General features: G+C 50.7%; 1 protein-coding gene across 2 annotated transcripts in view; it reads right to left on the bottom strand.

The window, feature by feature from the left end:
• The window catches only part of GRIN2A (glutamate ionotropic receptor NMDA type subunit 2A), a 417,372-nt gene that overhangs the window by 60,414 nt on the left and 338,591 nt on the right, over positions 1–18,367 (bottom strand). For both annotated transcript variants that reach the window (XM_075528219.1, XM_075528220.1), the window contains exon 9: positions 14,895–15,055. In XM_075528219.1, the coding sequence (XP_075384334.1) occupies positions 14,895–15,055 (161 nt within the window). The remainder of the gene's footprint in view (positions 1–14,894; positions 15,056–18,367) is intronic.

Here is an 18,367-nt window from a genome sequence, read left to right as displayed (position 1 = left end):
TGAACCATCCCAAAGATCGGCTAGGAGTGGAATTGTTGTGATATTGCACTGGCTGTGTTTTGGAAGTAAAGTGTCAGGTCTTTCTTGCTAGTGTGTCTGGGTCTATACCTGGGGGCAGTTGGCACACGGTGGCTTTTGACCCACATTGGGCTCTTTGGGGATGTACATGTGGCTTGGAAGTAAAATGGGAAAATGTTTTCAAAAGTATATTATTCAGAAAATGGTGACTTCATTTGCTTATAAAAATATATTTATGGTGATTGAATCATTTTTAAATTGTTGTGAGGGACAGGACTGGCTCCTCCATCTCAAAAGTTTGCCACCCCCTGGTCTAGACCCTAGGTTCCCAAACTTGGCTGATGGCCTCCTGTAAAGAAATTGACACAGTGCCCTCCTGGGCAATGAAGCCTTTTGGACAGCGGCCCACGATCCAGGGTAAAGTGTAGGTATCTGCTCTCGCAGCCTCCCTGGATGGTGCCAGCACCCCAGGGGGTCATACTAGGCCACTTTGGGAAACACAGATCCAGAAGTTCTGCAGAAACCTAGGCAGCACCCTAGCAGCACCCAAGTAAGCTTCCAATGGCAGATGGGTGGGGACAATGCAGAGGTATGCTGGCTGGGAGTCAGAAGGTGAGCTTCTACTCCTGAATCACAATGCCATTGCCATCAGCATTGTGGTTGCTGGGCATCTCAAGTCAACATCATCAAGGTGTCATGACACTAGAGGACAGCCCCATGGGCTTTCAAAACTGTCAGCTTTATGGCACATTGTTCCCCCTTGGTGGCTGTTGTGGGTTTGCAATGGTGACCATCAACATATGGTCCAAGACAGAGACGTGGATTCCAGAGGGGGTCTCGGCAGTCCCCAGGAAGTGACTTGGCCCAGCTGTCTGGGTACTGAGGACATAGTGCCTGAATATGAAAACAAACTTTTAAACCAGAATTATATTGACCCTGATAAGTTTTCACCAACGAAGTGTTTTCAGAAAAGCAAATGAACAAGCAAGCAAGCAATCAAACAAAACCCCCCATTCAGCGCATTTAATTCCTGAAGCGAGGAATCAATTTCTTCTGGTGTTGCTGCGTGCCATCCCCTTTGTTCCAACTCAGGGCAGCCCCGTGTGGCACAGAACAAACCGTCCTCGCAGCCCTTGCGGTGTTTGAACCCACTGTTATAGCCACGGTGTCCACCTACTGAATTTAGTGTCTGACTCTTTTTCATTGACCCTGGGTAGCCAGCAGGAGTTCCTTCTACCTTTGTTCCTTCCGGAAGACACGTCTAAAATACGCCTGAAATACGTGAGATGACATCTTCTCAGAGCTACGTCTTCTCAGAGCCCTCAGGCTGTAGTTTCCCCAAGACAGAGTCGCGTGTCGTGCTGGCACCCATGGACAAGGCCGTATGCTCCTGCAACACTGTCATTCAAAGGCAGCAATGCTTCTTTGGCCTTCTTTACTCAATGTCCACCCCACCTCCCATATATGACATGACCGGAAGCCATGGCTTGGGCCGGGCACCTTAGTCCTCAGAGTGACATCTTTGCTCTTGGAAGAGGTCCTTCACAGATGATCTGCCTTTGATCTCTTGGCAGCTGCTTCCATGGGCATAGTCGATGGATCCAAGTACAACGAAATCCCTGACAGCTTCACGCCCTTCTGCGTTTATCATGCTGTTGTCTATTGGTTCACTTGAATTCCTTTTATGTTACTGTGTCATCCATACTGAGGGCTGTACTCTCTGATATTCGCCAGTAAAAATGCCTCATATCACATAGTTGTATCATTTCTTCTTGAATTGAAAGCAGTACTGCAAGAATGCTGAGATTCTCTCATGTACTTTGGCCATGTCATCAGGAGAGACCAGTCCCCGGAGAAGGACATCATGCTCGGTAAGGCAGAGGGGCAGTGGAAGCGAGGAAGGCCCTCAACAAGATGGGCTGGCAAACATAACAATTGTGAGGATGGCATAGGACTGGGTGGTGTTTTGTTCTCTTATACAACAGAACACAGTTGCTATGGGGCAGAAGCAACAAACAAATGTTGTACACAAATATTTGCTGTAAGATCCATTCCTTTGTGCTTAAATTCGTCTGAAGCTCTGATTCATCATTTAGCTTTTGGGCCACAGCATGTTGGACTAATTTCTAGCCGCTGTCCTTCTGGTTTCTTATTATTTCCACCACTTGCAATTCTCCTTGTTCCAATTTCTGCCCAGCAGATTCGAGTTGGCTAGAGATTGTTAGTCAATAACAAATCTCACCCCATGCACTTTCAGCTGTTTTGGGTTTCATTTGCACGCTACTGTGGGCACCCACTAAGAATTGGGTATGATTCAGGGCTTACGTTTACGTTGTGACTGAGAAAACCCGGAGCCATTTATGAGGACTGAAAGCGGGACAGATGTCGGGAAGAAGAGACAAGATGGAAGTAGATGCCTAGTAAAACAGGAAGACAGTGAGTGAGTGAGAGAGGAAGAGGGAGGAAGGAGACAGAGGAAGAGAAATACGCAGTCGGATCCAGAGATGATAAAATGAGAGAGATAAGAGATAAACCAAGAGAAATGAAGGGAGACAGAGAAGAGAATAGGGCCTGGGGACTTAATGGCCTGTCGTAAAACAAGGAGCCATCTAGGAGTCATCGGAAGGAGCACACCAGTCCGAGGAAGCCAACAATTGTAAATCAAAAATCAAAGATTAGAGGAGGGAATGCTGTTAGAGCTTAAATTGTGAGCACCTGGCCATGGATGAACGTGAAAGCCCCACACTCATGTGCAGAGCCCCCTCTTGGATTAAGGCTCCACAGCACTCCCTCAGACCCAAGCCTAGGGAGGCGAACAGTCTGGCCTTAAGACAGAGTCCATTGGAAAGTGGATTACGGCAGATGTCGCTAGGTTAAAATTTAACATGCTAAAAACTGTTTTCTCTTTGGGCCAATTTTTAATTTGTTCTTGTTTCTATCATCTTCTGCTTTCTTTTGGATGAAGGTTTGTCCGTGTTTTATTTTGTTTTCATTTGTGGGGTATGGTTTTCTCTATATGAAATGCAGCACAGGTGATCCAAAGGGACAGTAACTAGATGAATAATTCCTTAGGGCAGTGGATCTCTACCTTGCTCACGCCGAGACCCTCTCATACAGTTCCTCATGTTGTGGTGACCCCAAACCATACAATTATTTTCATTGCTACTTCATCACTGTAATGTTGCTACTGTTACGAAGTGGGTGGCCTCTGTGAAAGGGTTGTTCCACCCCCCAAAGTGGTTGCAATCCACAGGTTGAGAACCACTGCCTTGGGGCTATGGGAAGGGAGGCTTGTGGTTCATGTGAAGCTCATAATAAGGATGAAGAAAACGTTCCAAAAACGGATTGTGGTGATGATTGCACAAATATATTTAAGCCATTGAATTTTACGGCATGTGAAATGTAAGGCAATAAAACTGTTAAAAATAGAGAGGAAAATAAAGGGAAGAAACAAGTGAACGCCTGCACCGGCTGGACAGCGAATACGGCAGATCACAGACCCGAGTCTTTTCCATTGTGCTGTCGGCGATGATACTGAATATAACGTGGATTGTCTGCAGAACGAGCAGATGATCAATCTGGGAAGTCAGCCGGAATGCGCCTCAGAAGCGGGGCTGGGGGTGGGGTGCTGATAATTTGTCTTGAGTTTTTTGGACACGTTATTAGGAGGAACCAATTCCTGGAGAAGGGCATCATGCTCGGTCAATTAGAGTGACGCTGAAAAAGAGGAAGATGGTCCTCAAGGAGATGGATTACAATGATGCACTCAAACCTAACCACAGCTGCGAATGTGACACAGGACCGGGCAGCGTTCTGCATGACTGTGTGCTGGAGTGCTGAGAGTATCAACCGGCTTAAGGCCCCTAACACGCAACATGCATATATCATACCCATGTTGACTTACACTCTCTCCTCCAGAGCATTCCCAAAGAATGGCCAACAGATGTGCCTGGAACTGTCCTCCGGGATTTCTGAACTGAACTGTATGACAGGCAGGCAAAACCCATCCCAACCCAAGTCCAACCAGTGCGAAACGGTTACATACACTGGGGGGCAGGCACACCAGGGATTGTTCCAGCAGAGCCAGGATGACGGCAAAAGCCACCTACAGATCTGAAAGGCCCTCCCCACCACACGATGAACTGGAGACCAATCTCCACCATGCTGCACACACCTGAATGACCCCGCAGACTGGACATGTGTAAGAACGTGTGTGCAAACACAGACAGGAAGTCCCGACTTCAGACGCCGCTGTCAGCTCTCACATGAAGTGGAGTGGCTCTTTATTTTTTTGTGTTTATTATCACTGTCTTATTACCTGTGTCTGTGTGCATTTCATCTTTACATGTCTTTAGGGTTGAAAACATTACATGTACACGTTGCCATAGCTTGACTCCGTCATAAGCTGGGGAGAGCTGTCACGGAGGTCTAGGGGAAGAGACAGGACATGGGCAGCATGTTGGCCTCGGGGCTGGGACAAGGTCAAGAGGATGAGTCTTTCTATATCTGTTCTTTTAAATTTTTTATCAAGAGCATGAATTTTACAATGAGAAGCCACACACAGAAAGATTACAGGTAAATTTCTTCATGCCAGACTGGGCTCAAGTCTCTTCTCCTGAGCTTTCTGGTACTGTGCCCGGGCAGGTGATGGGGTCCAGCTGTACTGGGGCTTCTCTACCTGCAAGTACCAACCTCATGCGGCAAGTTGAAAGATTACATGACATGATCAGCTGCCAGTTGCCTGATGTCCATTCTGACTCAAGGCCACACGAGGGTGCCAGTGGAGGGTCCTCAGGATCTGACTGCTCTGGAGTAGATTGCCAGGCCTCTCTTCTGAGGTGCTTCCAATGGATTCAAACTTTTTCTTTAGCTCACATCATCCGGGGACTCCTGATCCCACTACTTAGTGAGCAATCAAGAATCCTTACTGGAATTCTTCCTTCCCAGAGAAGAGAGTGAGCGCTTCCTAGCAGGACAGGCATCTGCATCACTCACCAAAGGTAAACTTGAACCTGCTTTCTGTCTCCCAGAGGTTCCCTTTCCTCCTCCGTAAAATGCAGAGAACACTCACCTAGCAGAGTCTAGGCCAGAGGACCGATTCCAGAATTTGGGGTCCCTGCTGTGAGCTCAGGGGTCCATTAGAGGAACTGATCCCCAAAGACAGGATCCCCAAGGACTCTTGAAGGAGTACTACATCCTGACTCCTCTCCAGGAGGAGTTTCATCATCTACTTCCTAATATAAGAGACTCATCTATTTTCTATAAGAGTTCATTTTTAATTTCTCTCACGTATAGGACAGGTAAGAATCCCCGTGGGTTTCTGAGGCTGTTACTCTTCATGGGAGTAAACCGCCTCATCTTTCTCTCGTGGAGCAGCTAGTGGTTTTGAACTGCCGACTTTGTGGTGAGTAACGCAATGTGCAAACCACCATGCCACCAGGGCTCCCTGCTTATCCTCTGAATCAACGGACGGAGAAATAACCCCCATCTTTAAAGTGAAATTAACGCTTTCAGAGAGCGAAGGGTAGACTTGAAAGCTAAACCACTGCCACCGCTTGCTGCTGAGTGGACGCGATGCGTGGCGACCTCCTGTGGTCACAGCAGAAATGCACACCGCCCGGCTTTGCAGGCCGACTTTTGGAGAAAGTCCATCGCCAGAACGTTCTTCCGAGATTGCCTCTTCGTGGACTTGCACCCCCAACCTTCTGGTTAGCGGCTGAATGTGTCATCCATTTGCACCAGGGCTTCCTTAAGGAAGGAGCCAATCTGTCCCTGGGTTTTACACAACCGGGGACAGAGATGGTAACATTGTCCGCTGTTGCAGGGACCGCCAAGTTTACCATTGTGCCCATGTTGTGGCTCTGAGTTAGGGCTCTGGAACAAACCTGGTCTCCTCAATGGACTCCCTGGCCCACGGGTGGGCGTGAGGGTCAAGTCCGATCATGAGAGCCAAGCAATTGGGAGAGTCCTTGACCTTGGCATCTGGTGGAGCTCTCATCCCACTCAAGGTTGCTGGCTCCTTAGATCTTGTGTGCGTTATGTTTCCCAGACCAATTCCAAGAACTCACTGGAAGTGCAGTGCAGTCAAGCCAGTTTAGGGGGGCATAGTAGCTAAAGGCCCGAGGGGAGGTCGTGAAGCAGTTACTCCCTCGCCATGGCACAAGGACAATCCCAGATTTTGCCCCAGGCGAAAAAGACGCAGGAAGAGTCAGAGGCTGTGTGTCCTCCCACAGATGAAGGCTGCCCCAGGGGCTCCAACACAGCCATTCAAGGAAGGCCGGGCAGTGTTTGGTTCTGTTGTGCATCGGGTCACTGTGAGTTGGAACTCACTCAATGTAACTAAAAACAACAAAGAAAAAAAAATGCTGGAGATGGAAGGAAAAACCATACATGGCCCCGGACCCGAGGGAGAATATAAGAGGCCATTCAACAAACCGCTTAGAGTGACACTCTTGCCCCCTCCCCAACCCCCTTCTTTTTTTCCCTAATCCTGCTTGTAGTGTCCCTGGCCGCCAGTCAAGTGTTCAGACACAAGGAAAAAGTGCAATACCTGCAGCCCGTCAGGCAGTCACTGAATAGGAAAGCTGCTTCGGGAGGCTGCAGAGACTTGAACAAGGGCCAAACACAGATCTGAACCTTCCCGGAACAAAGCGCACAAAGAAGGCGGACAAAGGTAGGGTCCTGGTGGCGCAGTGGGTAAGCACTCAACTGCAAGCTGAAAGGCTGGTGGTTCAAATCCCCAGCGGTCCAGTGAAGGAAGGTTGGAGATGTCAGCCTAGTAAACTCTATGGGGGCACTGCTATGCCATCCTACCCGGGATCGACTCTATGGCAGCGTTTGGCTGATGAGTGAGCAAACACAGGAATGAAGAAATGAATTAGGTTTGGGGATTTTTAATTTTCTGATTAGCATCTTGGCATTAGTTTTTTTTTCTTCTGTGCTCTTTTCTCTCCCTCTCTTTTGAGAAGCCTCGGTGGCCAAATTCAGCCGGTGGAAACCACCAGCCGCTCGCAGGAAAAAGATGGAACTTTCCACTCTGTAAGGAGTGACCATCTCAGACACCTACCGGGGCAGTTCTCCCCTATCCTGAGGGCCACTGAGATGGGAGCGATTTTTGGATACTTTATCTGTTGAGTCTTGAACCAGAGTGAGTTAGTTAATTGTGCCAACCTGGCCGATAAACACATGTGGGGTTAATTGAAGGGTAGAGCGATAAATGGCTCAGTGAGCCTCGCCTTTCTAGTTCTCGAGTCTCTTGCTTTCTGATGGTCGGACCAGGGTGCAGCTGCCTAAGCAGTTCCCTGCTTCAGCTGGCAAGGCTCACTTCCTGCAAGACATCAATAAGGAAAATCCACATAGCCCTACCCCGATGCAGCCCTGGGTCCTGGAGCAGCCATGTGGAGACCCCTGCCAGCGCTGAGATGCTCACACACTCACTGACTTGGCTTTCCTCCTGCGCTCGGCATCATTGCGTGTGTTTTGTGAGATGGAGGAGGACTCTGTGGACTGGTGTTGGACATATGGGTTAATGGGTTAATGTTGGACTTGTGGGCTTGGGCAGCACTGGGTTGGGATGTTTTCTTGATGCGCACTTAACTCTCTCTTATACATGAGTTTCTGTGGATTTGTTTCTCTAAAGTACCCAGATGAATATGAAAGGGGGATGAGGGGGAGAAATGACTGTATTTTCCTGAGGTCTTAGTAAGGAAAAAAAACAATCCCACCTCTACAATGTGGTGGTGTTTTCGTTTTCGTTTTTTTGCAGGAGCGTCATTGGCAGCTTGCAGGTCGTAGCAGGTCAGGTCTGGTTTTGTCTGGGGGCAGGGCCTCCTGCAGAAGGTAGCAGTTCGTGGAATCAGTGATGGAGAGTTTGATCCAAGATGAGGGATACAAGGTAACAAAGGAAGCCTGGTGGGTGGGGGGGCATCCTTGCTGGCAGGTCCTCTCCCTGAGTGGAACTTGATCTTCAATCAGGAAGGATCTTTACACCTGCCTCCTCCACCTTTGCCTCGGTGATGCCAATATCCCTGGACCGATTTTTTTGGTAGAAGGACTATGGTGATCATATTAACTCTGGAGTCATAAATGAATTGTTGTTTACAGTAAACAGCACATGTGCTCATAAGGCCCTGGAGAAGAATAGAGAAAGGACCGTGGGCTTCCAAAAGCACAAACAAACCCATCTTGGAGGAAGAACAATCAGTATGCTCCTTAGAAGGGAGGATGGATGGTGAGACGATGGCACATGTTATCATTAGAGACCAGTCCCTGGAGAAGGACATCATGCTCGGTGAAGCAGAGGGGCAGGACAAAGAGGAAGGCCCTGGACAAGATGGATGGACACAATGGCGGCCACAATGGGCTCAAACCAGTGTGGGGATTCTGGTGCAGGACTGGGCAGTGCTTTGTTCTGTTGTACATAGAGTGGAGCGGACTCTATGGCACCTAGCAGCAGCCATCGATATTCAAAGCCTCTCCCATTGAGTAACTCCAACTCAGAGTAGCCCTTCTGAAGGGAGAAGGGCTGTTTCTTAGGGCCTGAGCTTTAAGGAAACCAACCGACTACCTCATCTTTGTCCTTCAGAGAAGCTGGTCGGTTCACATCACTGACCTCTTGACCACTGAATGCACCACCTGGCATTAGCTGCTGTCAAGTTGACCCTGACTCAAGGCGGAACTCAGTCTCATCCTGTGTGATCATCCCTATGGGGGCTGACCTGTTGTCACCCACCTGGTTTCCACTGGCTGATTTTCAGAAGTGGATCACCAGGCCTTTCTTCCTAGGCACTCTCTGTCCAGAGGTTCTGCTGAAAGCTACTTGGCACCAAAGCGGCATGATGACAGGTAGCGGCAGCACTGCAGGACATGCACTGGCTGGAGATGGAGCGTCCCAGCGTGGACAGTGAGAATTCAACCACTGAGCTGCAAGACCCGCTGAATCACTAGGAGGGCTGATCAGAATGGGTGTTACTGAACCTCACAGACTTGGAGAAGCCAGATTGGATGGTCGGTCACCTTTCCTGTGCCGACTTTTGTGGCATTTTTCAGGTGAATTCGATACTCCCCCACCTTCTATTCTTACACCATGGAGGGCAACTTCAACCTTGCAGATAAGTGCTTAGACAAGGCCGAAACACAGCTTGGCTCTCCCAGCCTTCTCCCCAAGTCTTCCAGGTAAAAAGGAAGCCTGACAGAGGTTTGTCAGCATCCCGGCATTATTGGTCTGGGAATGTAATTACCCAGGGGGCTCCTCGCCTGAGGCTAAAGACGGATGCTTCTGAAGGAAACGCGGGCCTTTTCCAACACTGCACACACACACACACACACACACACACACACACCTCATCGTACATGAGAATCAATGAAATCAAAACCCCACTGAGTCTTGCCATGCTGAACTCTCCGGAGTCCTTGGGACACTGGGAATTTCGTTTCCATGTGGTCGATGTGCTCAGCCAGTTACTTTCCCCACTCGCCCAGCCCTCTCAGAGAATGGTGGCTTCTGATGGTCCTGCATTTGTGAATCTAAATCCATTGCCATTCGTCCCCCCTTCGGTTCCAGCTTCTGCAGGGGAGATGTCAGGTGGCAGGTCACTCTAGTCACCTGGTGCAGTGCAGATGATTGCTCTCTATGGAGCTTCTAGCCATGGCCTGGGCTGCTCACACGACCACCATTGCCTTCCAGGCAGGTGTGAGTGAGGTGGGGGCCAGGGGACACCAGTTAGATTCGATGGCTCAGCTGTGAGTGACTGGCCAAGGGGCTCCTTGGGATGGCCATCCTGCTGAGTATAAAATGAGCCTTCTCAGAAGCAAGAAGGGAAAGAGCTGGGAGGGGAGTGTGTCCTTAGGGCCAGAATGTCCCTGCACATTGACCTCCTTGATCCGAGAGAAAGCTGTGATACCAGCAGAATGACACAGAGCAGCAGGGGCAGTAGAACCAGGAGCCAGAGCATGACACAGCAAAATAGACTTTCCAGCCCTTAGGACAAGAATAGCTGAGTGCTCTTGAGCAGGGGGCTGACTTGTGGAGTGTGGTGCCCTCTGGGCACTTAATGGGGGAGCTGGGTTTGCTGACTCATGGAGCTGGAGCTGAGCATCTTGGGTTGAGGCTTATAGCAGAGTGGCATGCCCTGTGGGCATGTGTTGGCAGCCCCAAGGACCTTTATAACATTGCCCAAACAGAGCAGAAGCCAGACCAAGAGGCTGAGGGCTAGAGAGAGGTCTGCTGAGCACACCACAGAGAAGAAACTGTCCTGACTGGACGATTGTATCCTGAGTAGTTCTCACCTGAACTGGAACCTGTTAACTTCCCAAATAAATGCTACCATCATGAGCATCCTCTGTGTGGCTGTGGCAATGAAGTCTAGACCCCAGATCTGGGCCAAAGGATGGCTGGTGTTAGACTAGGTTAAAAAGGGATTCAGGGTGTAGGCATCTCTGCCCTCTACCTTGAGGCAATTAGCCATGGAGGCTGGAGGTCAGATGTCACTCCTTCCATGACATTTACACTTGGGGTGTTTGTTGCCAGGGCCGAGGTCCAGATCTCTTCTAGGACATAGAATCCACTCACTTGTTGGCAGCTCTACTGATGGGGTACAGGTGGCCCTTCTGGTTGGGCTCGGAGAACTCTGGGTCCAGAATCCGGGTGTCACTAAACACTCCTCCATCTTTGGTCTAGGTCAGCCAGAATTCACATGAGAAAAGCTCTCTGTGCCCATTAGCTGCTACCCACGATGTCGGCGGTTTGAATCTACCAGCCACTCAGCATGAGAAAGATGAGGCTGTCTGCTCCCAGAAAGACAATCTCGGAAACTCTGTATATAGGCGCTAAGAGTCAGAATCAGCACAGTGGCAGTGGGCAGGTCGTGTTTGCACATCAGAGCCTAGTTCCCCATCCACTGCCCTGATGATTTCTGGGACATTTTACCTTCATTTGCATCCCAGCCTGGTGCAAATGGTTAATGCATTTAGCTGATACCCTCCCAAAGAGGACCAGTCACAGAGCTGCTGCAGAGGGTACAAGAGTGAACCAAGTAGGTTTCTAAAGGAGGACTGGAAGCATTTGATGGTGAAGGTCAAGCACGACAGCCTTCAGTATAGATTTCAACTCAACAAAGGAGAGCCAGCATCCTCCCAACCGGACCAGTAGACACCATGAGAAATGAGTGAGGGTTGAAGTATTCACAGCCAGTGCTCATGGAAGAAGCCAATGACATATGTCAGGAAATCAATGACGTATTAGGCAAATCTGTTCCAAAGCAGAGATGCCCCTTTGTGGGCTAAGGTGCACCTGCCTCGAGCCATGGTGTTTCCTGTGGCCTCCCGTCTGTCTGCACGCAAGAGCCGGAGACTCACTCAGGAAGAGCGAAGAACGCTGCACCTGCTGAAGGTGCTGGTGAAGACTATCGCCAGGAGGGCAAACAACTCTGTTTGGGAAGAAGTTCAGGCAGAAAGCTCCTAAGAAGGGAGGGTGCGAGACATGGTCTCACAAACTTTGTAGATATTCTTAGGAGGGGCCAGTCCCCGGGAGAGGACATCCGAAAGATGAAGTCCGTCAAGGAGACTGGTCTCATCTCACACAGCACGGTCAAGAGGATGGCACAGGATCAGGCAGGGTTTTATCCCGCTGTGCACAGGGTCCCTGTGCATCATAACGGACGTGACAGTACCTACCAACAGCAGTGGCCATCCTGGGCGCTGGGCACAGGTGGGGTCCATTGCTATTACTCCTTACAGTAGCCACGGCTGGCAAGCGGATGCTGGCTCATGCGGATCCCAAGGGACAGAGAAGATCTGCTTCTTAAGATTTTCTTGGCTCTCATCTTTATGAAAATAGACTGCCAGACCTTTCTTCCTCAAGCATGTGAGTGGGCTCAAACAGCCAACCTTTAAGGACATCATGGGACCCACACCACCCACACAGGGCCCATATGCAGTCCACATTTCCGACAGGCAGGGTTGGTGAATGTGTTCACAGTGCACATGTCTCATCATAAAAATGTATCAAAGGGGAAAGGCAGGAGGCATGCCCAAGGGGGATGGGGAGAGAGCATGTGAGGCGGAGGAGATGCCGGAGAGACAGCAGGGCCTGGTGGCTGATAACAGGACAGCAGGGGCGGGGCCCGTGGTTAGAACTGAGGACCCTGGGCAGCAGCTCTCCAATGCTGCTCCCTTCAAGGTCACCGGGGAGTTGGAGTCAGACCAGAGGTCATGAAGAATGGAACCCAAACAGAATTAGGAGAAGGTGTGTTTCTTATCTCAGGGCTCAAGCCCCAGAAACCAGTAAACATGGTCTCTTTGACTACAAACAATGACCATCTCCCTGGATGGAGGCTTGTTGGAGCTATGAGGCCGGGACCACTCCTTATCTCCCCTCATCCCCATCCACGCTGAGACCATGACCCTGGGGCATCGTTAAACCTGGAACCCTAACTTCAGCTCCTGACAAGAGGGATCCGCACAGTAGCTGCCTTGAAGGAGTCCGACATCAATCATTTGGAGGATGGCACAGGACTGGGCAGCGTTCGGTTCTGTTGGACATATGGAGGTCTCTGTGAGTCCGGACAACAACTAAGATGGATCTCCCCTCAGTTCTCCTCAGTGAATTCCACAGGGGAGATGGAGGAGCCTGGTGACCCACCATCTGCCCAAGCTTGTTGAGATAGGTACTATCAACACCAAGTGGCTTCCACAAAACAATACGTAAAATTCATGGCCAAGGATCGAGATTGATGAAGGAAGCGAGCCACCTGCGACTAGGCCGAGGGCTCACTTTAGAATCCAACCTCGCCGTCCAGGCCTGTGCTCACGGCCTGTGTCCAGGGCAACACATGTGCCCACGCAAGAGGTTACAGTGAAGACAAACTACCCCTGCCGTGGCAGGGCTTGCAAGCCACCAGATCTATCACCGTTCTACAGGTGAAACTGAAGAACCAAATCCACTGCCGCCTGGCCTGTGGATGCCAAGTCACAGGGGCCTGGGAAGACAGAATTGCTCCTCTGGGGGGGTCCCCAAGGCCGTCGGCTTTACAGCAGCGGCCAGCCTCAGCTTTCTGCCCTGGGTGCATATACATGTGTATGTCTATAGACACACACGTGCATGCATATATATAGAATGTGTGTATATATTCATACATATGTATGTATATGTATACACACACACAAGTCGGTACATAGCAGTCCTGGTGGCGTAGCGGTTCTAGTTTGTGCTGCAATCTCAAAGGTCCACAATTCGAAACCACCAGCCTCTCCGAGGGAGAAAGATGGGGCTTTCAACTCCCATAAAGAGTCCGTCTCGGCAGCCCACAGCGGCAGTTCCACCCTGTCCTACGGGGTCATTATGAGTCGGCATGGATTCCATCGTGGTCAGTTTAGGGTTTACGTAGATGTGGGGGCAAGTAGGGAGTGTATTTGCTCACTAAAAACAAGCAGCAGAAGAAAACATATGATACAATATTATAAGAAGAGATGAAGCCAAACTATGGCGTTAGAAATCAGAGTGACCAGTGGCTGGGAGGAAGGAATGGGCAGTGGCCGGGGCTGGCCAGCTGAGCCTGTTGCTTGGTGTGAGGCTGCCGTTTACATGACGTCACCAGGAAGTACACTTGGCATTGGTTTGTGTGCTAGAAGATGCCCATAAGAAGTTCAAACAAAACCCCTCCCAGACCAGACGGCACCATCTGTGAAGGAGTGTTGGCTCACTCTTGGACTCAACTCCTGAACTCAGGACCCACCGAGACACCAAGGAGATTCCAGAAGCTGAGTCTGGCATGACTAGGTGCCGGCAGCTGGAGACCTGGGAATTAGGTGGAGATTGGGGTTACTGGTTTAGAGGGGCCCTCTCCCTGCCCGCAGGCACAAAGGGAGCCACAAGCCCCTCCCAGCTGTCTGCAGCTCACCCCTCCAGACCATTGTGGTACCTGCCCCAAGGAGGTGGATTTCCTTGGTACAAAAAAATGTCCCTCATTAAACAATGCCTTATTTCACACAAAATCATTTTCAATGGAGCCACTCCCCCCGCCTTTTTTTTTAAAGGTGCATTTCACATATCTCTGGCTTTTTAAAAGAGCCCTCAGAACAGAACTTAACCTTTAAACAAATAAGCCACAGTAACGATTAGGTATTTCCCCTGGGCCCAGCGCTGTCCAAAATGCTTTCCATCAAAACGTCTCTCTTAATCCTCATAAAACCCTCTGAATTAGGTCCTATTATTAGTCCTGCTTTGCTTGTGAAGCTCCGATGGATTAAGTCACTAACTGTTCAAGGTCACACGGCAGAATCATGGGACTGGGGGGTGGTTGGTCTACCCTCAACGCCTACGCTCTTGCCAGGCCCTGTCCTGCCCGGTCCTGGGTGCCCGCAGATCACATGCAGGTTAGTTGTACCTTCTGAGAACTCCTGTGAATTTTCATTGCTTGTCTCTCCACATGTCCTTTCTCTTTCATCAATATATTTTATTTGCTGGCATATAAGCTGTTATCAGTATACCTGGTTTGGTTAGGTTCTCTCCGCACCCCTTTACACACACACTGCTCCCTCCCACTCCCTAGCCCAGTTCCATCTACAATTTCATAAAAATCTGGACCACTTTGTTTTCGCCCCTTTCAACAAACCCTCGGTCTTCTTAGATCTTCCCATTTGGCTAGGCTTTCCTATGGAGTGAGAGCGACTTCCGGGCCAGTTTGAGGCTCCCCCTTGGTCTCCCAGAATTTCAAAGGGTCCTGGACCCGCCTCTCCCTAACATGGGTCACAAGGAGGTCCGTGAAGCTCATCAGATTAACCCTCCCCCCAAACACAACAGCTGGCACAGGTGAGCATCAGGCATGCAGGGAGCGTGGTGGGCACGCCTGCAGAGAACAAGGGGCCCCTGTCCTTACCCCGTTTTCAAGCTGACCAATGCGTCCTCCACGCCCTTCTGGTTGAACTTGGTCATGTACTGATGCATGTAGGGGTAGTTGTTTCTGATGTTCCTCTCTGTACTCCCGTTGGGCACCGTGCCAAAGCGAAACGGTGGGGAATAGTCGTGAGGTCGCTGAAACTGGAGAGGACAGAGAGGAGAGGAGGAGGGAAGAGAGGAGTTAGAAAGCATCCGCCATCATGCAGACCTGTATCAGGAGTCCCACCCATGCGTGTGATCGTGCACGAGGATGGGCCCAAGCATCCGAGGAGCCTCCTGGCTGTATTTCTTCTAAGGCTGGTTTGCTTGTTCCTCTGGCAGTTGGGGAGATGGCCCTTATTCCCACCCAGGCCCCACTTTGGATGCGCCAATTCCTCGGCCTTCTCTTTCCGCCATCCAGCTTAGGAGTGCACAAGAGGGGATCAGTAAGAGCGTGGCTCGGTCACAGCACCTCAGCTACAGGACAGGTTTGCTCTTAAAACCCCGTGAAGGAGGACTTTGGCTGCAGGACTGCCCAGTACGATGCACTGTCTCTTTCTCTTTTTTTTATTTTAAACATTTTATTAGGGGCTCATACAACTCTTATCACAATCCACACATATACATACATCAGTTGTATAAAGCACATCCGTACATTCTTTGCCCTAATCACTCTCAAAGCATTTGCTCTCCACTTAAGCCCTCTGCATCAGGTCCTCTTTTTTTTCCCCTCCCTCCCCGCTCCCCCCTCCCTCATGAGCCCTTGATGATCCACAGATTGTTATTTTGTCATATCTTGCCCTATCTGGAGTCTCCCTTCCCCCCCTTCTCTGCCGTCCATCTCCCAGGGAGGAGGTCACATGTGGATCCTTGTAATCAGTTCCCCCTTTTCAACCCACTCACCCTCTACTCTCCCAGCATCGCCCCTCACACCCCTGGTCCTGAAGGTATCATCCACCCTGGATTCCCTGTGCCTCCAGCTCCACTGTCTCTTTCTTGATGGTTGTTTCCAAGGACACTGATTGCAGATTGAAAGTAGATCGAACCATTGACAAATGGCATCTTCTCTCCATCTCTCAGGGTGTTCCAGGTCCAGGGGAGAAGCTTCGTTTCCCCCGTGTTGCCTGTGCTCCACCCTGAAGGCTGGAGTTTTGCAGAGCCCAGGCATAAAGAGCCTGCTCCACCCACGGCAGGCTCCACGACGCTTGCTGAGCTGAAGTCCCCTATGAGCCATCAGTCATACTGGTGACCCTCATCTTCCCCGATGTGCTAGCTGACACTTCTGTCTGCAGCATCAGTGTTTGGGGGCCTCAGGCAGATCAGGGGTGGAGAGAACAAGGTCTGCGTCCCAACAATAAACCAGAGGGGACTTGGTTGGTGGGGTGGATAGAGCTGAGAGCTGCAGGTTGCAAACCCAGGTTCTAGCTCTTACAAACCATGCAATCTTTTCTCAACCGACTCCCTTCCCACTGCCTTACATTAATTTTTCCATCTGTAGAGTGGAGGGGTGGGCAGTAGGGTACAAAGAATATTATTGGTCCATTCACAAAAATAACATCACCGCAGAGTGCACTCCGAAGGCCACCTATGGATCATGGTGGGCCCATCTAAACCTAACATGGTCCTCGTGCTTCACTGGGAAGGTGGCATTCTCGTCTGACAGTGACAGGAAGGATGGATCTCTGGTTGGCTGACTAGGTGCCAGCACTGTGTTCAGAGACAAGCGTTAGCTCCTTCAGTCCTCCCAGCTGCTGTTTCAGCGAATCCCAGTGGAATCTTACAGATTCCAAATCTTCCCTGGTGGTTGTATTTACTTGCCTCTGAGCCTGCTCTGGCTCAAGGCAACCCCACGCACAATGAAAACAAACACCGTTTCTGCCTGGCCGTTTGCTGTCCCCAAGCTCCATGCAGATCAGACTGCTGTGACTGACGGGATTTTCAGGGCTGATTTTGGGACATTGATTACCAGGTCTTCATTCTGAGTCTATCTTTTCCTGCAAGCTCTGCATCAATGTTTCCACTGGCAGGCTGGTGCAAAAGGGCTGCAAGCCTCAAGGTTTGAGGGAGGTTCAAGTTCATGCAAAGGCATCTCGGGAGAAAGGTCTGGGGATCGACTTCTCATGTGTGTACGTGTGTGAGCAGCGTGGCACTCTTTGCATTTGCTCCAGCCAGCAGGTAGTGCCTTGGCTCCGCCCACCTGAGCAGTGCAGGTGCCGGCCCAGGCCCCCCTGCACACAGAGCAAGGAGGCCACAAGCATTTAGTGTTGCTCATCCATCTAGCTGCTGTAGCAGCTGCTCTCTGCCCCTGGGGACAGTTGGAGAAGGTCCCTTAGATGGAGTACCTTCCTGCTTCTCTCCCGGCTGTTGCAGGCGTGTTGGAAGAACAGGTATGCCCTGCAACAGCTTCTGAAGGGGGTCTGGCCACACCCTCACCCACTGCAGTGTTTGCCTGGCACCAACATCAGGAAGCTTTCCCCCAAGAGTCATAGCAGGACAATTTATATCCATGCTCTGCACGCATGCGCGCGCGTACGCACACACAATCTCACAATCCCCTTCCAGAGGTGACATCCAGTCTGCGGTTGCCACTGCATCTACTCCAGCCCGTGGCGACTCTACCTGCTAGAAGTGAACTCTCCACCGGCTGCAAGGGCTGATTTTCTGGGTGGTGGACCCTCAGGTCTTTCTTCTGAGGCACCAGTGGGTGGGCTGAAACTGACAACCTTTTTTGGTGTGCAGCCCAGCAGTGCCATGAGACTCCCTATCTGGTAGGCTGGCAATGGACGCTGTGTTTCATTACTTGGAAGGGACACAAGTAAATCCAGTTTCTGAGCTTGATCTGCACTGTGTCAAACAGCTGGAGGCGTTATCAGGTACCATCCAGCCAGCCCCCCCTCGGAGCTGCCCTATGCAAATCAGAGCAGAACAATGCTCGGCTCTATATCAGCCGCACCCTAGTCCTGATGTTGAGCCAGCAATGGCAGTCACGGTGCTGATCCAGCTCCTCAAGGCCTTCCCCCTTTGGACCGCCCCTCTGCTTTACCAAGCAGGGGTCCTTCTCCAGGGGCTGGGCTCTCCCGCCAGCATGGCCTGAGTACGTGAGACCAGGTCTTGCCATCCAAGCGTCTACAGCACGCTCTGCCGGCCCTGCTTCCAACACAGATGAGATGTGCTCCCGGCAGTTCATGGTGCTCAGTGGTCTTCGACGCCCCATCTTTCAAATGCATCGGCCAGTCTGTGCTTGGTGGATGCAGCCCAATGTTGGAGCCAGGCTGGTCAAACGTGGCAAGCAGGTTTCTACTTTTGTTGTTGTTAATTCAAGAATGCAGGGACAGGAAATAAACTACTTAAGAACAATGCAGCAAGGAACTGGACTTCTTCCTTCATCTCTTCAAACAGAAAGCTGCTCGCCCACTGCTACTGAGTCAGTTCTAACTCCCCGGGGACCACAGGGCGGACTAGAACTGCTCGGGA

This window comes from Tenrec ecaudatus, chromosome 12 (genome assembly GCF_050624435.1).
Source record: "Tenrec ecaudatus isolate mTenEca1 chromosome 12, mTenEca1.hap1, whole genome shotgun sequence".
In the NCBI taxonomy this organism is placed as follows: domain Eukaryota; kingdom Metazoa; phylum Chordata; class Mammalia; order Afrosoricida; family Tenrecidae; genus Tenrec; species Tenrec ecaudatus.
The sequence above is the reverse complement of the archived record's forward strand: the minus strand, read 5'-3'. Positions and strand labels throughout refer to the sequence as shown.